The 24,314-nt window shown below is 41.2% G+C and overlaps 1 protein-coding gene across 3 annotated transcripts in view; it reads right to left on the reverse strand.

Annotated features, from left to right (window-relative positions):
* Positions 1-4,993: 4,993 nt before the first annotated feature.
* Positions 4,994-24,314, reverse strand: part of klf8 (Kruppel-like factor 8) — a 39,837-nt gene continuing 20,516 nt past the window's right edge. For 2 of the 3 annotated variants that reach the window (XM_012967977.3, NM_001123440.1), the window contains 5 exon segments: positions 18,464-18,977; positions 16,685-16,801; positions 14,893-14,986; positions 14,386-14,528; positions 9,250-10,640 (listed from right to left, as the gene is read on the reverse strand). In XM_012967977.3, the coding sequence (XP_012823431.1) occupies positions 10,459-10,640; positions 14,386-14,528; positions 14,893-14,986; positions 16,685-16,801; positions 18,464-18,977 (1,050 nt within the window). In that variant the 3' untranslated portion in view covers positions 9,250-10,458. 3 annotated transcript variants of the gene reach the window in all.

Raw genomic sequence — 24,314 nt, forward strand, 5'->3', positions numbered from 1 at the left:
TAACCCTGACACGTTTGTAGCCTCAGTAAGTCATTTTAGTAAGGAAAGCACATGTAATGCGCCTGTCACCCACACCCAAGTGTTCCCTCTAATTACTTCTTGGCTATGTACCCAAAATAAATAATTTATGTGCACATTGTTAAAAACTGTGTCATCACAATAAATACAAAATACAGCTTACAGGCATGGGAAAACTTGTTTTTTTTCACGTCTCCAGCCAGAATCCTGCACTGAAATCTGCTTTTCAAAAACACATATTTTTTTATATTTAATTTTGAAATTTCAAATGGGGCAAGCCATATAAATTTCCCAGGGTGCCACAGCCATGTGACCTGTGCTCTGATAAACTTCAGTCACACTTTACTGCTGCGCTGCAAGTTGAAGTGATATCAGCCTTCCCCCTAACAGCCGATCAGCAGAACAATGGGAATGGAGCAAGATAGCAGCTCCCAGTAGGTATCAGAATAGCACTCATAGTAAGAAATCCAAGTCCAGCTTGGGACTCCTCCAGTTACATGGGAGTAGGAGAAACAATAGGTTACCTGAAAGCAGTTCTAATGTGTAGCGCTGGCTCCTTCTGAAAGCTCAGACTCAGGCACAATGCACTGAGATGGCACCTACACACCAATATTACAGCTAAAAAAATACATTTGTTGGTTCAAGAATAAAAGTTTAAATGGTGAATTATTTGCTATGTAAACAGTGTAATTTAGAAATAAAAAGTATACCATAAAAATCATGACCCACACACTCCACCTAGTGGTGTATATTAAAATAGCACCCAAGCAGGAAAAAGGATCAAAAGATAAGTACAGACATGACTTGGGAAATAACTTTGAATAGGAGAAACAATAGCTGTCTCAAAGTAGTACCATCATTTAGTGTTACTGAAGGCACAGGATCAGGCACAATGAGCTAAGATGGCTGCCTACACACCAGTAAAATGACTAAAAAAAATAAATTTATTGGTTCAAGAATAAAATATTAAATGGTAGAATAAATTACTTACAATGTATACGGTGTAATTTAGTGACAAAAACTACACCATACAAATGACAGAATATTTTTAAGATTACAGGATTTTTTGACCTGTGAGGAAAGAAACACAGCCCTCACTGTAAAAAATACTCTTTTTTAATGGATGGAACTTTCTTCTCATCAGAAGGGATGCCCTTGTGTTTGCTGGAAGGACCTACCGGTAAACAAAGCATTAGAGAGTTAATTGCATGGTCAAGCAGGCACAAGTATATACAGTAAGTGGACATGGATCCGTGGGCTGAGTCAGGCAGGTTGGGAGTTGGTGAGATAGGATCAACTACTGTATTTTTCAACTCACACATAACCACTCCTTATATATTTATACGTACTTATTTCACCCCATAAGCGCCTCTTCTCCAGTGTAAACAATGCCAACTTGCCCAGTCTTTCTCCATAACTGAGACTTTCCATACCCTTTACCAGCTTAGTTGCCCTTTTTTGGACCCTTTGTAATTCATTAATATCTAGTTTGGGCGCTGGAGACCAAAACTGCTGAGCATATTCTAGATGGGGCCTTACCAGCGCTTTCATGTTTTCAGAGACCCAAACTGTGTGAAATAAAACCAAATAAATTTCTACCTAGCCAAAAATTCATCAAATAGGAGTGCAATTTGTGACCACCATGAACGTGACAATGGGCAATACGGGATAGAGACCCACTATGTTTTCATTTGCAACAAAGTTTGTCTTTGTGCAACAAAAAAAAAAAACATTTGCAAACCCTTTCCAATTTATTTTGACAGTAGGTTTGCGATTGTGATTTTTTAGTTTGCGCAAGTGCGCAGCGTATGTAATAAAACTTCTTAAAGGAGAAGGAAAGGCTAAATCACTGGGGTGGATTACCTGAAACCCCCGGCTGGCAGGGATCCCCAACCTTTTTTATTTGTGAGCCACACTCAGATTTAAAAAATGTTGTTGAGCCACAAAAGCATTCTTTAGTTGGTAGCCCCATGGGGACTGCTGGCCTGCAGGAGGCTCTGCTTGGAGTAAAACTGTGACTCTGGGCTTCCAAAACTTGTCTCCAAGCCAGAAATGGCACCTACTTTGAGGCCACTGGGAGCAACACCAAAGAGGGTGGGGAGCAACATGATGCCCCAGAGCCACTGGTTGGGCATCACTGCCTTTAGAAATAAGAGCTTCTGTGCCTGCATCCGGAGCCAGTGCGTCGGCCTGGGCACAGGCTAACGGAGCGGATTTCATGAAATGCATATTCACGTGTTTCTGAGCTGAAATCCACTCCATGTACTTGTATCCAGGCCGACACAGTATCTCCGAGCGCAGACACAGGAGAGCATAGGGGCAGATTTTCAGTTTGTAGAACCCACCATGTGCGGCATAAGTCTTATAGAAAAAGGAAAGGTAAAAACTAAGTAGGCTTTATCAGAAAGGTCTATGTTAATACAGCCATAAGCACTCACAGGAATGCTGCACTGACTTCTCTGTCAAAAGAAACACAGGATTTCTTGTCTTCTTTTTTTCCTGTGGCCAGAGTCTGCGCAGCTCTCTCCCGCTCCCTCCCCCCCGTAGGAATGTGTGATCTGAGCCAATCAGCAGGAAGCTTCCTCATAGTCTTACTAACTGAGCATGTACAGGGGTCTTGGTCTTGGTGCAGGAGTGAGGCATCATGGGAAATTTTCTTTACACAGCTCAGTGTTTTTTTTCCAATGAGGCTTCTGATCATCTGAACGGGAGAAATATGGGGAGACTTAAGGGCACTATTGAGACAACTGAAGGTATGCCTGCAGCTGGAGATTAACTCTTTATTAGCCTTTCCTTCTCCTTTAAGCAGGTAAATAAATCCATTCCGCATTTGTATTTATAGTTGTAGTGTAGTTTATATTTCTTTCGTGCCCCATGAATATTGTATTATATTATAAACCTAGCCAAAAACTTCAAGCATGCCTCTAAATACATGGAATAATGAGCTGGCTGATCTATGTACCACTTCATAGATAAACACAGGAAAGTGAAATCCAATAAACACAGTGAAACTGGACCTGCTAGTTGATCCACAGGACAGCAAAATAAACAAACAAGGGGGTAAACATTTCCTTTCTGCATCTAAAAAAAACCTATAGGACCAACCCTTGATTCAACTTTGTACTAAGAAGTCATTTAAAGGAGCCTTGGGTAGAATTATAGCAGCTGTGCATACTCTTACTTGTGTCCCTCCTCACAAAAGGCATTAAACAGAGTATTTTGGGAGGATGGTGTAAGGAGCACAGCGCTTTGGCAGAGTATCTGTGCATGCACACTACACTAGACCCCAGAAATCCCAGATATGATGTTGCCTTTGGTGGGAAATTCAAACCCTTAAAGACTGACAATGTCAAGGCTAGGTTGTGTCCCATTCCTGCTGGCCAATCTGCCCACAGTATGTGCTCACTGGCTGATTTAAATAAGAAGGAAAGTTACAATCCCTGAAGGGTTGCCGAATGTTAGTCACCCCCAGTAATTAAACTCACTTACCCGATACCCCAGGCCGGTGCCCGTTAGCAGAAAACTGCACCAACCTGGGGTTCATGCAACTGACAATCCTCTTTCTTCCCTCGTCTACCTTCAGATTGCCAGTGCCGGCGCATGAGCAGTAGCATGAAAGGGCCCAAATTCTTGTTTAAGTTTGGCTTTTCACTATACTGCCCATGTACAAGCTGGCCAAAGGCAGAAGGAAGAGGATTGCTCGGCTGCATGTACTTTTTGAAGGAGCAAATGTTAGAGATTTCTTTGTTGCGTGGGGTCTTTAGCAAATTTTGGTTCAGAAGCCAGAGTTCCCATTTAGGGCCTGGGGCCCTCTAGTGGTCATTTATAGTATGTTTCGCCACTGGTCCTGAGAATAGAAGAAAATTCATGATCACAAAAAAATTGATTAACTTTATATTCCCTAGTGCCAGCCTCTCATATATATTGATACCTGTGTTCTTCTGAGCAAGAAGTTTTAGAGCTCCAGCTAGTAGGACCTTGATATCAGTTTCTCTAGTGGGCCCTTGATGCCTCAGTCCTACACTGCCCCTCTGCCCCTCGTGGCAGTTTATTTTTTGCTTTTATCCAGAACACTAAAGGCCTCATTTACTAAATGAAGCCAAACCTGCCTACACCCCTTTAACATCTTGCATGTAACAAACCTATTGCTGTAGGTACAGGAGGTGTCTACAGGGGGGTTATGGAATAAAAGGCACTAAGTTTGCCCAGGAGCAGTAACCCATAGCAACCAATAAGATGTATGCTTCTAAACAGCTGACTAGTAAATGCTACCTGCTAAGGGTTACTGTTCCTGGGCAAACTTAGTGCCTTTTACTACATATGGGGGTTGGTGTCTCTAGTGCTGGATTTATGCCTTTTACATAATGTGCAACAGATGCAATGATGCCCAGGGGGATGGGGGGGGTGAAATTAAGGGGCATATTATTACTCTGTGTAAAAAACAGTGTGAAAATTCCCCACACATCGCCAGGCTTCGCCGTATAAAAACGGAGTACAATCTGTGTAATTTTTTTTGTGGTTTTTCTTCCACCGGAACTTATGGAAAATAACAGCGTAATATCTGGTGTTCAGAGGCCAATCTTTTCCATTTATTTTACACAGCTTTTTACTCCGTTTCTCAGCTAGTTTTACACAGCATAATAAATACGCCCCTAAATGACTGTTCTTTAGAATATAACATGGATATAAGAAGGGGCCCTGCATCAAAAAAGGAAATAGAAAGCCTCACATAAGCCAAACATTGATCTTCTATAGCGGCACTATTTTAGCTGGTGCTTCTGCTATGGTTACTGCTGGTATTGCTGCTCACTCCACTTTCCTTTAGCATCTTTATCTAAAAGCCAAAGGGCCCTAAACACAAAGCACCATAGCAAACCTGGCCAAGGTACTTTGGGATCTGGCCCTTTCAAATACATTTACATATAGAATACTGGGATTTTTACAGTTTTACAGACTGACAAAGAAAACCCGGAGGTGACATGTAAATATATACATATATTTAGACATTTCCACACGAATATTACAAGGAATATTAAAAGAATCAAGCACTACATTTAACATAAAGTAAGAAAAAAAACATAATTGAAGCCCATAATTAATAGGTTAAATAAGAAGTCTGTTGCAGAATTTCATTGACCCTGCGGCATTGATATGTTCATTGTGTTGCTATACAGTGCAGCATGTTCTCTCCATCTCTCATTTCTTCTCATTTAAATTGTGTAAAGGGTTGGTAAGTGGGCAGGCTGAAAATCCAATACCATTCAATTTCTAAAAAATGCCCCTCCCTCCCCCAATTCCCATCCCAATCATACCTCCAGCATTGCAAAATCACAAAACAAGACTATCTTTATGGGTCACTGTGCTATGATGGGTAAGACAATGTTCGTCATTACTTTGGATGGTGAGTACAGCATGGTGGATGCTGATCCTGGTGAAAAAGGGTGAATACTGTGTTTTGTGCTAGTGAGGGGCAGGGGATAGTAATTAACAACAAAAAAGATAGGGGAAAGGAGGAAAGAGTGTAAGTGAAAATAAGAAAGAGGGAAGAAATAATACAAACAAGTAGGGATAGACTAAAAGCATCAGAAAGACAATGAAGGAATTGCATCCACCACTGTGCATCCGTAATCCGAGTCCGTGTCACATTGTAATGTGCCTCCGGCGGTGCAGGCCCAAATGGTCTGAGCGAGAGAAACTTCGGTTGCAATCCATGCACATAAAAGGCTTGAGGCCCGTGTGTTTGCGAAAATGTCGGGTCAGCTCGTCCGATCGTGCAAACTTCCACGTGCAACCCTCCCACGTGCATTTGTACGGCTTCTCTCCTGCAGAAGAACAGACATCAAAGGGGAAGATTAGCTGCTCAACTGAGTGTTACCTAAAATGGGATTAGCTGCTCAACTGAGTGTTACCTAAGATAGGCATGTGGGTTTATGTTGCCCACAATGTCAATTACATTCCTTTCAGGATATGGCCACTAGCTGACCAGACGCTTCTTGACCAAAGAACAAATGAGGTCTTCATAGCCTGACAAATGTTAAAGCAGACATATCCTATAAAAATTATGAATGTACCAGGGAATTATAATCCTCTAGATATAGAAGGATTGTGCTTAAAAAGTTGTGTTTCTCACTGATTTATTGAGAAATTCCCCCAAACCCCACTAGCCCCGCCCATCTGTGCCACTTCCTGCTGGCTGAATTCTCTGGATGAGCTGGGGAGCCGGCGGCCCTCCGTACCCTGCAATGTAGGATAGGAACCAATCAGCAGCTAGGCTGACCTGATAGGGAACTGAAGCCTGTCTGTGCTTGTGTGAGTGCAGGGCTGTGATTGGCTCTCCCCCTCCTACTGTGCTTCTGGCAGGGACCGTTAGGACACGCCCACCCCTCATGTGAAACCCAGACAGGGACCTGAGAGGATCTATAGGGAGCTCCAATAAAGGGGCCATTGTTACAGAGAGGATTAATTTTTAGCACAAAATGAAACCAGCACCGGATATTATTCATAATTGCCTACAATATTAGGGTTTTCCCATTTATCCTATATGTCTCCTTTAAGATGAGCTAAAAATAGGTAAAAAAAAAAAAGTTCAGCCTGAGCCAAATAAATAGGGCTTGAATAAAAGTGTTCTGCCTATTCTTTTAAAAACAAAAAGAAACTAATGGATGAGTTCTACCTCTAAAACTTTTGCCCTCCACCCATTACAGTATGTAGAAGTCAGAAGTCCACTTGTGATTCAACGAACTTCTCACAGGAAGATCCTGAGTCGCAGCTTTCTGTCCTTATTGCTTCTCCCATGCAGTACAGAAGAATAAGCAAAATGTCATGTGTATTCCTCTACTCACCAATCATTCATTCCCTTCTCAACAAGATTCTAACACTGCAATTCCCATTCCACACTTGTAGTGTTTTGTCACCCTATATCACACTGTTGTCATTTATCCTCATAAAGAGTTAAAGAACCAGATCCCTCAATGATTAAATCTTTAGCACCATAAACGAATTAATTAATTATTCATTTGGTCTGAAAGCATCAAAATAAATAAATCAGTGAAGGCACAACATACCTACAGCTTAACAGCAGTGCATATAAACTGCGTCATAGAGAATATTTGTCAAGATCAACAGAGTTTTCTCTAGTTCAGTTAAAATACTGCCTACATGTTACAACTGATGTTTATAGTTACGCTAGACCAGGAACCAATAACTCCAGAATGTTTTCAGCACGGAAAGTAACATTTTCCAAGAGGCTACCCTTCTTAGTCTGCATTTAATCCAGTGAAATGGAAACTCAAGGGTTCATCAGTTGTGTACTTCTTTCAACAAGGTTGTGGTATATGTTTTAACTTGACAGTATTGTCAAGTTATTGTCAAACACCCAAACATTGCCTAGTTAATCTTTGGTTAGTATGAAAATCTAACACTCAGAAAGGATTAAAGGGTCACTACACCACAAACTATGGTATTTAAACATTAAATAAAGCCAAAAGGACAAGGTACAGGTACATGGTACAGGTATGAGACCTGTTATCCAGAATGCTTGGGACCTGGGGTTTTCCAAATAAGGGGTCTTTCTGTACTTTGGATTTCTATATCATTTTTTACTAAAAAATAATTTAAACATTAAATAAACCCAACATGATTGTTTTGCCTCCAATAAGGATTAATTATATCTTAGTTGGGATCAAGTACAAGGTACTGTTTTATTATTACAGAGAAAAAGAAAATACATTTTTAAAGAATGTCATTATTTGATTAAAACGGAGCCTCTGGATATCAGGTTTCCAGGTAAGGGATCCCATACCTGTACTGTTTTATTACTACAAAGAAAAAGGAAATTTTTTGAAATTTGATTACAATGGACTCTATGGGAGATGGCCTTCCCATAATTCAGAGCTTTCTGTAATAGAAAGGGACTCCATACCTGTATCTCATTTTACCTTCCGCTCTTAAAGGGAAACTATACCCCCAGAATCAATACAGAACCAACCGATCACATGACAGGAAATAATGCAGCTCTAACTGTAACAGGAAGAAGTGTGTGAGTACAAGACAGAACTTTGTCCATTAATTGGCTCATGTGACCTAACATGTATGTGTGCCCTTGGTTTGTTTGCATACACTGTAAATCATATGATTTTTATGTGTTTTTAAAATGGCATTTTTCTATTTAGGAGTACTCCATGACATACAAAAAGTATATTTTTATGAAAATGGTTTATAAAGATAAAGCAGGGATTTACATGAGCTGGTTCATGCGATATATTTTGATAGAGACCGACATTGTTTGGGGGTATAGTTTTCTTTTAACATTTCCATTAGATAAATACAAATAGAAAAAGGGACATTGTGGGGTTTGTGTTAAACAAATCCATTAAAGGGGCAATTCACCTCTAAGTTAACTTTTAGCATGTTATAGAACGGCCAATTCTAACTTTTTAATTAGTCTTCATTATTCATTTGTTATAGTTTTTGAATTATTATTAGTTATTGAATTATGCCACCTTCTTCTGACTCTTTCCAGCTTGCAAACAGGGGTCACTGACCCAGGCAGCCATAAAACTATTACTCTTTAAGACTACAATCGTATTGTTAGTTTGTATTACTTATGTTTTTATTTAGCCCCTCTCCTATTCATATACCAGTCTTACATCCAAACCACTCCCTGCTTGCTAAGGTAACGTGGACCCTAGCAACCAAATAGCTGGCGAAACTCCAAACTGGAAAGTTCCTTAATTGAAAATAAACTAACTAAAAACACTACAAATAATAACAAATGAAGATCAATTGCTGATTGTCTCAGTATATTACTCTCTACATCAGGGATCCCCAACTTTTATTACTTGTGAGCCACACTCAGATGTAAAAAGTGTTGGTGAGTCACACAAGCATGAAAAAGTTTTTTGTGGATGCCAAATAAGGGCTGTGATTGGCTATTTGGTATCCCCATGGGGACTGCTGGCCTGCAGAAGGCTCTGATTGGAGTAAAACTGTGTCTGTGTGAATCCAAAACTTGTCTCCAAGCCAGAAATGTAAAAATGGCACCTACTTTGAATCCACTGGGAGCAACATCATAGGGGCTGGTGAGCAACATGTGGCCCCCGAGCCACTGGTTGAGGATAATTGCTCTACATCATACTAAAAGTTAACCCAAATGTGAACAACCCCTTTAAACTAGAACTTGTCACCATTACATATGCAACCAACAGCAAAGTGAACACAAAAACACACTCATTTAGTATTGTATCCTTCTTTAATCTATAAAATAAATCCAAAACGACGACACGTGAGTCAACATTTCCGTAATAATGTCCGTTTTAACCCCCTTCATGCCAACTCCCTCCCTTCCAAGGCTGGCGAGGCCTTGTCACAGTAACATGTTCCGCAAGATTTGTCCCTTTCTTCCATTAGGAGATTCACAGTTGTGGGAGGAAACACAGGAGAAAACTGCATTGATATTTTAGAGAGACTAGGAGTAAAATTCTCCCCACTCCTACTGATAACTCCAAGGACATGATGGGTAATACTCATTAAATTCTTTCACTGCTTATTTGATGAGAAAGAGGTTAATCACCCAAGAGAGAGAGAGAGAGATGGTGGCAAGCCAGACTATTGATTTCTATCACATCTAGCTTGCATGTGGTTAACCAAGACCGGTGTGTCAGTGCATGTCAGAACAAGCTGATAATTCAGTATAAAATAGAGGGGTTTCAGTTTAAAACAAAACTTAATTTATAAACGGTGAACAACGAATGTGTTACAGGTTAAATAATAGCTCAGTCCCAGGTAGTAATAAAGTGATCCTCAGGCGATGACATTTCAATTAGAATTAAGCTTCAGAATTAATCACAGTATTTTTAGGTTTCAGAGTATAAAACACTCAGTGTTAATATACAACGAAACAACTCTTCTATAAAATTTCTGTTTCATCCAACAGTTCACGGGAACGGGAGCATCAATGCCGACTATAATCAGGAAGGATCCTATTTAAAGTGACGGTTCTTTTCTCCCTCATCCACTGTGCAGCAGAGTCCTAGAAAAAGAGGCTCATATGTTTCACTTCATCGTTTGCCAGTCGATTGTCCATTATGCTCCTTGCCGGGGTAGGGCAGATGCTGGTGGAGAGGTAAGACCAATACTGTGCTTATTGTGCTCTTGTAAGAGGCCAAGAACAACTATATAGAATCAAGAGCAGAGATAGATTAGAAGATAAAAAGGGGGAAACACTACACAGAATTAAGAACTATAGAAAAAAAAAAAAAAAACAATCAGCGGAAACAAACTAGGATGCAAAGGACAAGATGAGAAATGAGGGATTAGTTCAGACAAGATGGAGAGATGAGACCAAAGTGTCATCCACCAGTGAAGCAGAGAATAAACTGAAGTGCATCTCAGCCTCAGAAGCAGAAGCCTTTGTCCGCGTGGCTCTTTTAGGGTCTCTCATCACATCATGATGTGCCTCCTGCGGTGAAGAGCCAGGTGATCTGAGCGGGAGAAACTTCGGTCGCAGTCCGAGCACAGAAATGGTTTGATCCCTGTATGTTTCCGGAAGTGTCGCGTCAGCTCATCTGACCGGGCAAATTTCCATGTGCAGCCCTCCCATGTGCACTTGTATGGCTTCTCTCCTGCAACAGGATGGACAGTAGATCAGGAATACAATTCTTCCACCCTTTCTTCCCCCCACCCTCTGTGGGAGACTGGCTTAAAGGGTACTTTGTTTCATCAGAAAGGGAGTAACCACGGTGCAAGTACGGCTCAGTTCTGGTCACAAGTCATAATTTTTTCACTAATACTTGTGGAACGGTACCATCGGTCACAACTGAGTTTCCACCCCCATGAGTAAAAGTGATATGCCATTATTACATTGTAGTCTCCAGTGTATATGCACAGCTAGGACAACAGGTTATCATTTGTTGGAACAAGTATAAATGAGCTTGAGTTAAACATTTATGAACATTTCAATGTGAATACGCTCGCAAGCACTGGACTTCCCACAACCTGCAGTGCTTGCACATATGGAGTATACTCTATGTTCTCAACTTCTTTCATGTAATCAATTTCTTTTATGTAGTGGCTCACTACTCCACATTGCTATCTGCATGCACTTCGTCCCTAAGCCCCTTTCTCTACCAGTGAGAAACAGTTACAAGTTATATAAAGAAGTCACACGTCTGCACTATACTCCCAATATCACCCTGAGCCAATGGTTACTGGCGTGGTTGCCATTTGTTTTGGTTAGCATTTTCTTGAGAAAACCATATTAAACCTTCTTATATGTAAAACCTTACTTCATCTAAATAACCCATTTTCATAAAAATATACTTTTTTTTTAGTAGTATGTGCTACTGGGTACTCCTAAATAGAAAATTGCCTTTTTAAGTGTCAGAGAGAAATTCCAGATTTGGATGAGAAGTGCAAGATTAAGCTGGTTCCAGAGCTGTCCACCATTTCTTTAATATCTATATTTTTAAAGTTTTTTTATTTTTTTAAATAGGGCAGATTAAACTTCATGCTGCTTAGCAAAAATTTATGACAATGTATCTGACCTCTGACATCCTAAATGTCGGATGTTACAGGATCTGTTCCATGTTTTCTGCCTCTCCCGGTGACTGAGAGGTTCTGTGATACAGTAGTGCGATTCTTAGAGGGGAAGGTGGCTTTCCCATTCTCTTCCCAAATATCTGCCTCCTAGCAGGCAGATTTCCAGGAAGCGAATGGGAAAACCAGCTAGGAATAACAGGTGCCTGCTAGGCAAATTTCAGGAAACATGCCTGCTAGGAATAACAGGTGGCCTATAACTTTAGCCTCACTCGAGGATGTGCTACTTACGGTTACTGTACAATGCCAAAGAAACCCTAATGCATTGGAAATCCCTTGTGCCCCTGCCCACCAATTCTGGGAATGATTGGGAACGGACTTCCTGGCAAATCAGGAATTGACCTATTTGGCAAGAGTCTACACAGAGAAGTTTGTGGCCATATAAGGCTCCTGGCTATATGTACAGAATGGGCGATTTCTTCTATTCTGAGAAAGTAAGAGCTGAACCTCTACCTCACTTTTCCTTCTTTCTCTTTTCTATGTCCTGTATTACTGTACCTTGTTTGATATGCAAAAATAAAACTTATTTTTTTTTAAAAAAGTGCCTTCATAAGGCAGTGACAGATAAGGTGGAACAATAAGATGAGCATTATGTATATGGGAAACAAAAACCTACACAATAAAATTGGGCTATTCCTTTAAGTGAGAGGAGGTATAACTAACCAAACGTGGCAGTGTATCTACAACAACCTATAATATTTATTAGTGTAGAGAGATAAAATATCACCTCTGGATCTCAGCCAAGGCCACACCTTGAGGCCACAAACATACATATAACTAGCACTTTACTGCACTAGAATAATTGAGAGGCAAATAAAGAATTTTGTTTAATCTCTACAATTTTATTGCAGGCAATATAAACCTATATAGTTTAATTAGTATGGTGATTTTTTTTAAAAAAATGTGCCCTATTGTTTGCATCCCTCAGGACCAGGCAGTACATAAAGAACATTTATAGGTGGTTGAACTAAACATTGTTTCAGCCTAAGTAATTATATTGCTATATTTGACAAAAAAAAAACAAATGACTGTACATAATCATATACAGCTTTATGTTTATGGTGAAGGAAACACAATGCTGGTTTGTGCCTGCTTTTCCCATTGTTTGCTTAACTTCTCAGGTGTCTATGAAACAGAATACCCTTTCCCTTCTTGTAGCTAAACACAATACACCCACTTGTGTACCAGCAGGAACATTCAGGCGTCCCGGTAACTGGCAGCACTGTAACTGGCCATGTAATTCATCTAAAAAATGCATTATATCACTTTAAATACAGGTATGGTTCCGTTATCCAGAAACTCGATATCCAGAGAGTGCTGAATTATGGGAAGGCCATCTCCCATAGACTCTATATTAATCAGACAAATCAAATTTTTAAATTGATTTCCATTTTTTTTGTAAAAATAAAACATAACCATGTACTTGATCCCAATTAAGATATAATTAATCATTAATGGAGGCAAAACAATCCTATTAGGTTTATTTAATGATTAAACGAGTTTTTAGCAGGCTAAAGGTATGGAGATCCAAATTATGGAAAGATCCATTATCCGGAACACCCCAGCCCCCGAGCATTCTGTATAACAGGCCCCATACCTGTAGAAGCATTTCAAGCAAATCTGTATTTAACAGATCAGTGGACTTAACTAGTCTTTAGGCCATGGAACTATAACCAGTGCCCGATTATCTGATGCTAAACTACAACACTCAGAATTACCATGCAAGTTAATAGATGTTCAGCTTACAATCACTACACTGCAGGCCCAAAACCTACACACCCCTATGAAAGCAGGTAAATCCTCAGCATACAAGGAAGGGGTGAATACTACCTACTGAATACATGGACAGAAGCTGACATGAAGCTATCTACTATCATTTTAACGATAGGTCATTCTCACAGTCCAGCTGAAGCAGGACCAGGCCCGGACTGGCCATGTGTGATTTTGGCAAATGCCAGAGGTGCTGCTGTAATATGCCATAGACAGTCACTATCTATTGGGTGTGTGGGGGCTCTTTGGGCCAGGTGGTAGGCTGTTTGTCTCTGTACTTGAAATGCCAGGGCCTATTTTGAATGCCAGTCTGGACCTGAGTGACAAAAAAAAAACTAAAAGCTGGCCAAGTATTTGAATCTGTGGCTTCAGCTATTCATGTTGGCAAGTCCAATTTTCTGATTCTTGCATTAGTCTCTGTACATGGTCAGCAATCCAAATGGGCTTTGTGGGCACCACTCAGCTACTAGTCACAAATCCAGCCTTGATCCAGCCAGTTGTTGGAGAGTTTTAGTGACTGAATCTACCTTGTGGCCAAGCATTATTAAAAGTCAGAAGTTAAGATGAACAATGGTCAGTGCCAAATAATCAGCCAATAGCATGTGAAACAGTGACTATCATAGTGAGATCACAGAGGCAACACTTTAGTACAGTGATTATGACTTTAAAAGACTTTTTTTAAAAGACAATTGCACACTGCTTGAGTTAATTATGCTTCCCATTATAAACAAGTTTACTTTGTAGAGATCCTCAGTTTTGGTGAAAGTCTCCCTCCCTTGGGCCTTTAGCCTAAGGCAAAGCTCAGTATATCCCTTTAACATGCTTTCATATGCAAAGCTTTTGTGTCTGCCCATTTCCTGGCCATCAATTGGAAAGTTCATCTGTACTAGAATTCTCTTGCCCTATTATCTGCATGTAAAGTCACTTTGTCCAGCCCCTTCCCACAGTTTTAATCCTTGTCATTTCCCCTAGCATGCTTGAACCCTGGCATTCTCTTCTTACCTGTGTGTATCCTCCTGTGGGCTTTCAAGTGAGAACTTTTTGTATATACTTTGTTGCAGCCTTCAAAATCACATTGATGGACTCGCCTCTTCCTCATGTCAGGAGAACCAGCTCCACCTCTCTGCATTCGCATCAAACGTGTCCTGGCATAGAAAAGGGAAAGCTTGGTGATCATGAAAATTCACTTCAATTCAGAACAAAGAAAAGCGTACGACAGTTATAAATATAGGCAGCAGGCAACAAGTTTATTACACCAGTGTTACAGCATTATGAATATAGAGAAAACAGACCCAAGAGTACCTGGGCTAAAATGGTCGAGGACATGAAAAGATCATTTATTACAATATTTGGCCTCTTATCTCAGATGCCTACCTGAGCAGATGGATTTACAGATGAGCATAGGGAGGGGGGAAAAACTATTTTTAAAGGGTTCAAGTAAAACCTCTGCCATGCAAGGTGATCATAGTACAATAGTGTTTGTTTTTGCATAAACAGTTTCTCTCTTACCCATGTGCTGTGTCAGGAAAGGAAGGCGATGCCTCCACAATGCTATCATCGCTGTCGCTGTTAATCTCCACCGGAGATTCAAGTTCTGCTTTAACTAACAAAGAAAGCACATAAACATTTTTAAGGGTGGCTATTGATCCACTGACTAAAGCACTGATCAGGAGCAGTAAGGAAACTACAGGGGTCTATAAATATGTGCTATGTGCTGGTTATCAATAGCAATGTAAGCTTTAATAAACAGACACAACGTGGGACCATGTTTAGTAGCAATAATTATCAGATGCACATCTTCTTTATGAATTAGTGTACAGTCAAGGAAGATACATATCAGAAGGAATCATAGGCCTGGAGAATATGGCAATATTTGTGCGTTGTCGCATGAAATAGCAGGTAGTCGGCAGTCTGTATAAATCTTAATCAAATGTGCATGTCAGGCTGGAAACCAGATGTTCACACAAATAGCAGACACGTGTGTAAATTGTCTAAGGGCTTATCAGTACTAAGTATTTTTGTGAGTGGTTTTTATATAACGAAATGTGTATCATGTTAAAAAAAAAAAAAAAAAAGTTCCAAAAGAAACTTGGGTAGGCCCCAATACTGGGTATGCTGGATAAAAGTAAAGCAGAGCTGATTGGCTAGAATACTAAACCAGGCCAATGATACCTACTATTGTGTCTCTGGGGAATTAATCATCTAAAGGTGGCCATACACGCACCGATATTATCGTACGAAACCTCGTTTCGTACGATAATCGGTGCGTGTATGGCATGTCAGCGAGCCGACCGATATCGCAGGAAGCTGCTGAAATCGGTCGGCTCGCCGATCGGCCAAGTTAGAAAATTTTGATCGGGCGCCATAGAAGGCGCCTGACCAAAATTCTCCCTTCAGAGCTGAATCGGCAGAAGGAGGTAGAAATCCTATTGTTTCTACCTCCTTACCTGCCGATTCAGCCCTGAATGGTGTGTGGCGGATCTGACGATGTTTCGTTCGACCGACGGTCGTACGAAACATCGTGAGATCGCCACGTGTATGGCCAGCTTAAGGTCTCCAACCAGTTAGCCTATGACTAGATAAGTACAATTTAGTAACCCATTGTTTTTGTAATAGCTGACTCAGTCTGAACACAACTAGGCCAGCTTTAGAGCAGGATTGCATTAACTGGGATGGCACACTGAGTCGGCTCCATCGGTTCTATCATGTGTGGCAGGGATAGGTTTACTTTAAGGGTGAAGACACACAGATCTACTAGTAGCAGCAACTGCGTGTGGCTACTAAAATAGACAATGCTGATCATTTATCGGTCTCCATATGTGTTTTAGCAGAGACAATTCTCAGTATTGTCTATGGCAGGGTATTTTCTGGCGTTTAGTAGCTGTGAAAAAGTAGCTGCTACTGGTAGCTCCATGTTTCTTTACCCTATGGGCAGGGGTACACAGGGAGATTAGTCGCGCCGCGACAAATCTTCGTTGTTGCTGGCGACTAATCTCCCTGCAATGCCACCCCACTGGCTAGAATGTAAACTCCCCATGTACCTCTGCCCTAAAGGTACTATTTAACAACAATGGGAAAATAAGCACCACTGCAGTAACCTGTAGCCAGCATTAATATCGAACTATCATTCTACAAGTAAAATCATTCTGAATGTTCTCTAGGTTACAGCACTAATGCAAATTTGCCATGCTAGTAAATGAGGCCCAGAAGTCTATAATGGAATGACACTTAGCCTCTCATACCTGCGATATAATTAAAAACCCTTACAGTTTCAGTCCTGTAACATTTATTTGTCAAGTACCTGAAGAATGTGCTGATAAGCTCATACTGCCAAGGTCACACGGAGACTGATCTGCCCTCAAATCAAAATCTTCTACTTCAGAGGCTTGGGATCTCATCAGCAAATTATGAGACCGGCCTAAAAAGAGAAATAATTTAGAAAGAGCTATATTTGGCATCTTAGCTTATTTTTTGCCTTTTCACCCATTTATGCATTATGACATCTCACCACAAGGGTGACCAATGCTTTATGCGGTTGGCTTGCAATTACACAACACTTTTACATTTGAGAGAAACCAAGTACACAACTCCACCTTTATTGAATGTATACTATAACAAAAAAATCTGTCTATCTCTCTCTTTCTGTCTCTATATATCTATCTATCTATACGCACAAACATATTAACTTGTATAGGATGTTTTATTCTTTACTATACAAGTTAAGTGAACATGTAATTTATATTTTATCCATTAGAGGGCAACAGCACACCATTCCAAATGCTGTAAACAGTAATAAAAACTATAGTATAGGCAAGTGTTTATAATTCAACACATTCACTATTATTGTTTACTCATAACATACTGTAGTGCTACACAATCCATAAAAGGGAAAACTATGCAACAGGCAGAAATAAACACAATACATGGTTACATTATATTACCTACCTGTGTGTTGAGGGGAAAGGGGAAAAAAAATTTAAGCCCTCCATAGAAATTAAGGTACCTGTGCACCAAGTACTATCCCAAAAATGTCAGTGTCATTTGTCCATTATGATTATTATTATTAACATTTATTTGTAAAGCTCCAATAAATTCCACATCACTATACAACAGGTTGGTGTATACATGGAACATACAGATTACATAAAAAAATATGCAGAATAATAAAAATACATAATAGAAATATACAGGAGTTAACGAGAGTTCTGTTCAAAAGAGCTTACCATCTAAAGGCCGTCTGAGTTGAGGAGCTGCAGGGCTAGCAACAAAGCATATAATTTCCTATGTAGGAAGCTTCTCTAGTTAGAATCCTCCATGCATAGACTGCGCCATAAGCTGTGTTGGGCTGTGAACAGAAGGAGCAACTTTCCCACAGCAGCCGCTGGTTTGATTGCCAACAGCACCACCCTGCACTGAGATATGTGGTCATACCAGGAATTAACCCCTGTGGCCCTGACCCTGAAGCATCTCTGAATACTACAGGAGCTATCAAAGGAAAATATTCTAATTGGTCAAAATGATACAAACTGCTCTACTAAACAGTACTGCAGTTATTTATTTATACCCTACAGGCATTTTTTCCTGATGATTCGCCTAAGCCCTGCTTGCAGAGTCCTGAGCTGTGTTTGGTGGTAGGAACCCTACCAATAAAGCTGGACATATGACTATAGATAATAATGAAATTATACACCCACTGTATAGTGACTCTAAGACGGTATCTACAGATAAGTGTTAACATGCACTGTTATCCAAAAATGTGCTAATAGACACATGGGCAAATTGCTATGGAAAAATGATGGCAATATGTCAACAGTAACAATATATCCTAAGGCTTTATGGGGGCCCAAGTGTGCAGAGAGCCTCGCAAGCATCTAAACTGATGAGAAATTTCAATGTAAGCATTCAAATATATCAAACCTGCAATGATAAGGCCCTAGAAGACTTTGTTATGGGACAATTACATGTCCAGTTATACCATTATCTGTGACAACTGTTGCCATTGGTTATCACAATAGCATTTGTGGCATATCAAAATGGCAATAAACAGTTCTGCGTCACCCAAGCCCCAATCTTTTCTCACCTGTGACTTTTCCATCCGGCCCTAAAAGTGGTACAGTGAGGGCAGCAGTCATTCCATCAGTGGGCAATGTTGTATACACAACAGGCAGTGACTGTACTACTACTGGGATGGTCTGCAGGTTGCCCATCTTGCTTGGTAGGTTAACAGAAGGGATTGTGTGAATAACATGCAGGATCTGCTGTCCTCCACTGCCTTGTGTAGAGGCCAAGATGGAGCCTGGGGAGAGCACTGCAGGGACAGCTGAACCTAAGCCCGAGAGCGAGACAATAGAAGGGGGTGCTGACAGAGGGGTTCCCAGGACCATAGGAGAGGAAGAAGGTGGACTTGAAGACTGCCGTAGAGATGTCTTTTGGTTCTTATGGATGGAGAGGTCCACAGGCTCAGCTTGTGGCAGGCTACAGTCACTGTCCAAGAGTTGCTCGGGAGGTTCCAACTTGATATCACTAAGGAAGGCTGGGGTTGGTGTTTCAGAAGCCATTTTGCAGCGGGATGACAATGGGGAGGAGTTATAGACCTGCGGAGAGAAGACCAGATCAAAAGTAAACACAAAGTGACAAACATTTGTTCCAAGCAAATCCTATGTACATTCATGGCTTGTTTACTGCAACGCTGACAAAGCAATGTATGTAGAGCAATGCTTCACTGGCCATATGGCAGTGTCTTAACCTTCTCTGCAACAGATTTTCAAGCACCTGCAAACGGACCACCAGATCCAATGAGAAATGGGAAGAGCATGACAAATTATATGGAAAATGTGTACATAAGAATATATACACAGAGACTTGTCCCTGGCAGCACTTCTCTCAGGGAGGGCCAAAGCAATAAAATAGCCCTATAAAGGCAGGGACCATTTCTCACCCCACACCCAAATCTCATTTCATGTTGAAGCAATGGACTGTGAGACTAGCCTCTCCACTTTCCACAGAATCTGTGCACCGCCCACCATTTTCACCAATGAGAAGAGACTGACAGTCAGAAAGGGCAGTTTGATGCCAGCAGTTGTACTTAAGGGCAGCTAGAGATGAGCTAACAGGAAACGGCACACGGAGAAGGGCATGAATGGTTATCGAAAGGTTATAAGTGCTATTAAAATCAGACATACTGTCCTTGCCACACGGGCATTCGTGATCAGGGGATTCTCTCTTGGCCCACATGCAATAAAAACACCCTTTTCTTTCAACAGCTGCCAGGCCCAGACTGACAATGTGTGGGTTCTGGCAAATGCCAGAGGGGCTGCTGTAAGATGCCATAGACACTCACTATCTATGGTGGTGGTGGGCTGTTTGGGTACTTGAAATGCCAGGGCCTATTTTGAATCCAGACAGCTGCTTCGTGTTCCTATGTAAATGGGCACTTTTTATGGTAAACTCATACCCAGCCTTCTATCAGCATATAACAGATACATGGCCATTCGGAAAGTTTTATTCGGCACTTTTTATGGTAAACTCATACCCAGCCTTCTATCAGCATATAACAGATACATGGCCATTCGGAAAGTTATTCATGTTTCTTGTGTATTATAAGGCTAAACGGAGTCCCTGAGAAGTTCCATAACCACACAATGGCACAAGGCCACCAAGGTGACTTCTAACATCTTCCTATTTTACAGTACAGGATTTCTTATAATATACAAAGTGACATCACTAAGTACCATTTATAACGGTTGACATCTGTTTATAAAGGATACATTCGGGATATACGTTTATTAGAAAGGTATAAAGCACATGACAGTAGAGTATAGTTAAAATGTCTCCATGAATATTTCTGGGTGTTTTTTTTTTCCTTAATAAATATATTGTATATATTATACCACCCCTGAGGCTTCTTGGTGAGCTCCTGTGCCACAGAAAGAGATTTCAGCTGAGCAGTGGGGTACTGAGGTTTAGTAACATTTAAAGCTAAAGCCCCAGTATAAAGTAAGCTGTAGGAATGCACAGAGGGGCACAGCAGGGTGCAAAGAGAATGAGAATACAGGTTACACAGAAGAGCTGGCCCTGTGATTAACATGCAGAGAGGGTCCCCCCTCATTGTATGACTTTCCCTTCTAATGAAAGGTATTTGCATGGCAGCCTGTTTCTTCTTTTGAGCTGCACTTCAGGGATCTGGGGATCGCAGAAATCAGACACACCCAGGGTGGGGTAGGTTTTTTTTAAATGGCTAGGGGAACGCCTGCTGCTCACACACCCTCCTTCCTCTCCCCGTGGGCTGGGGGTGGGGTGCGGACTCTGCTATCGGGTGAACTTACATCACCATTATTGGGAGGTGGGGAAGGGAGTTCATATCTCCCCTACATTCACCAAACAAACCTTGCTTAACTCTCACAGCAGGACTGAGCTGCTTTCTAGTAAAGCCAATACAGTTATTCTGCACAAACAACACATTGGGACATAAATACATTGAAATCACTATACATTAATGTTCAATCCAGCCTTTAGTTGCACTCCACTGGTGACTATAGCTACAGTATGTAACAACAAGCATATAGAAACAGAAGTAGTATTTTTGTTTCTTTTCCATGATTTCCCAATCCCTTGTATGTACACAGCCATTAAGTTTAACGATCCAGATTTTCCCTTGTGTGCCATGCACCATGGGTAACTTTCAGGGACTGAGTATAACTAATAAAAGCCTTATTTAATCCAATGGGTGAAGGGGGCAATATGGCCTGCATCCCTACCTGTTTCCTGGATAGGCAACACCAATCAAATCCATTTCAGGCACATTTACTTATTGGACTTATTGGAATCCGCAGCATGCAAACTACTGGGCTAAGTGACAGAGAATGATGGGAGCTGTAGTTAAAAAAAAACAAATGAATACCTATAAGCTCCTGCAGAGACGTGAGAAGCTTACTCATTTGGGGGGGGCGCCAAGTATAATTTAGGGCAATTGATTTACCAAAGTAGGGCCTGTGTGTCTATTGTGGTTGCAGGAAAAGGTGATGTACCGTGCTAGCCAGTCAAAAAGTTTACAGGGTAATCGTTTCGAAATAAAAAACAACAAAAGTAGTATAAAGGTAATACCTTTATCAGCTAACTTTATTGTGGTCCTAATGCAGTTATGCAAATGGTGCCAACTGGTAGGCCCCATGGTTTGGTGGGGATATTTATCAATGGGTGAATAGACAGTACCACTTAACTCCACAGTTCAGCTCATGTCTACACAATTTTTAGAGTTCAACTCTGGCAACTCTATGCCCTTTAAAGTGAAAGTTTCAGCTTATTCTGCTGCCACTGCAGCCCTTACATACAATACATTATTGCGTAACACACAGCACAACTCATTTTGAAAGTGGCCATACAGGGGCCAACCAGGCACCATGTCAGCCAATCCGGCTACGGGCCAAATGGGGGCTACCATACGAGAGGCCATACATGTGTATTGTTCCTTTTGCTCAGCTGACAGTCTAAATAATCAGACCGTCATCAATGTGAAAATACATACATGACCAGATGGTTGTTCAGTATGACCGAAAACACCCAAACTGCCAGGCCTAATCTGGGTATGAATTACCTTAACCTTAACGCCAGGTCTTACCTAACCTGCAATCTGCTAGTACCATTCCTTCTCGCCAAACTGAGTGGATGCTATAACAACATCCATAAACAGTGCGCAATTCTTAGCAGGCCAAGACATGTACATTCAACACTGTTCTCTGTACATAAGTAGCGCTATATAAATAACCATATTCTTACATACCATTCCAGCAACTAACGGGACAGTGCTATGAGAAATGCCACTATAATAATCCTATTGGAAACATTATAATGCTACTACAATAATATAGTATGGTGAGCAACAGAATGAGCATCGGGCAAAGTGCAGAGGGTAAGAAATGGGCACAAAACACCCACTTTGCATAGTCCTGTTGATTCCTAAGGCAGAAATGTTTGCACTCCTACAATGGATGCGTTCAGTAGTGCTACAACAGGGGGCTTGTGGTGAGGGCCCAAGGCATGTGGGTGTCCCCTGGAACTCCTCTTAGTTTGCACAACATACAGTATAAGTAGCCCTAGAGGGCCACAAGGTACAGAATAACCCTGTACTTACTACCCGATTGTGCTAGCTATAAGAAGATTAGCATAGTTCACAGCTATCTCCCCTGCTCCTCCCAAACCTTAGCACAGTGCTAAACGTATCAGCTGCCATATTTTGCTGTGTCCATATTGTTCCCAAACCTGAATGTGGTGACTGGATAGGAGCATGCAGTCTGAGCCAGATCCATGGTTCAACTTCCAGTGATCAGGCTCTTGGATGCAATCAGCACCATAGAACTTTGGAACAAGGGTGATGTGGCCAAAGATGGTGGCTGCCATATTGCTGCGCAGCCCTGCACCTCAGAAGTTGGTATGTGGAACAGGTGGGTGGAGGGTAAAGGCAGGGGGGGGCTATGACCTGGAGCTAACAGCTAATGGTTGAGTGGGATAGTACCCCTTTAAAGGGTGATTACTTTCTATAATCAAGGCCTTCCTATTCCTGATTTTCTGCCTCAACTGGAAAGTATAATTTGTTTAACAAACTCCTCCTTCCAAACTATTGTAAGGATGTTTTTGAAGTGTAAACTGAAAATGCTTTCAATTGTAGGTTTTGCACAACAAATAAAATCCACAGAAATTCAAACACAGTGATAAACTGCTCCTTTAATATGTTTTATTGTGTTCTAATGATACAAGTAACACTTCACACAACTTTTTAGGAGCACGAGACCGGCACAGCCATACAGTATCGGGGTGTACTGGCCAAATGGAGTAATCTATGGGCTCTTTGTGAAGTAGAACAGCTGTGAATCCCAAGAGGTAGTGTAAAAAAAAAAAAAAAAAAAAAAGGAGGGTTACAAAAGAGATGGGAGGGGATTGAGAAGGATAGGAAATAGAGACCTACTTAGAACTAGCAGAAGGAAACCTTGCACAAAATTTTGGTGACAGCTACGAAATTCACATGCTGCTCCATGGCTGCAACTTCCCCTAAGGCTTGCTGCTACATTCTCTCTTGGCTTCTGCTTCAACGTTCTTCATGCTCCAGAAGTGTAGTAAATAGACTGGAGGTTGTGTGGGTGTCCAGACTGCTTGTATTTGGCCCAGCTAAGACAAATTCTGACCTCTACATGGGTGTTGGGTTGCCACCTGACCCATTTAATACCAGCCTATGCAAGGTAAGGTCAATGGTGCGCGGTACGCTTTGCCAACCACATTTAACCATCTCCTTTGTGAGCAACAGAAAAAAACCTCTGAGTTGGGATCAGTGTGAATTACTGGTGGAAACTGCCCTCTCCTGCATTTTCCTAGGCAACAAAATGTATGGTGTGTTATAGCCCTAGAAATGCAAGCAGAGACATTAATGCAGGTATACAGCTTGGTAACAGGCAAGGCCTTTACTGCAGGAATAACCAGACTATATCTGGCAATTTAAGGAGAGCAATCAAGAGATGATATCATATACCATATGCCAATGGCACATGCAGTGCATTGTATTTAGCTGAATAGAAGCTGGTGGAGGCAATCGTGGGCCTTCCTTAATGGGAGTTGGGGGGATAGCCCATCTCTGCCTCCCCTGGCCTCATTGATCCGAGTGGGAAATGTTTAGAGGTGCAGGTGAGAGCACATTTCAGAAATTCTAGACATCATTTACAAGCACAAGTGCAGCATGCAAAGTGCAATTTTGGACACAATTCCCGCAATGCAGCTTTGTTTCTATAATTCTAGCATAATTGCATGTACGAGAAGAGTTGCACCAATCTGTTTGGATAAAACATGAACAAGTGCGGCCATTGATGCGGGAGCACCTGTCACTTTTAAGGTTGTAGAAGAGCCAGGGTGCCGAAATTCAAATACACATTGGAACAGCGTCTAAG

This window comes from Xenopus tropicalis, chromosome 8 (assembly GCF_000004195.4).
Source record: "Xenopus tropicalis strain Nigerian chromosome 8, UCB_Xtro_10.0, whole genome shotgun sequence".
Taxonomy (NCBI): Eukaryota; Metazoa; Chordata; class Amphibia; order Anura; family Pipidae; genus Xenopus; species Xenopus tropicalis.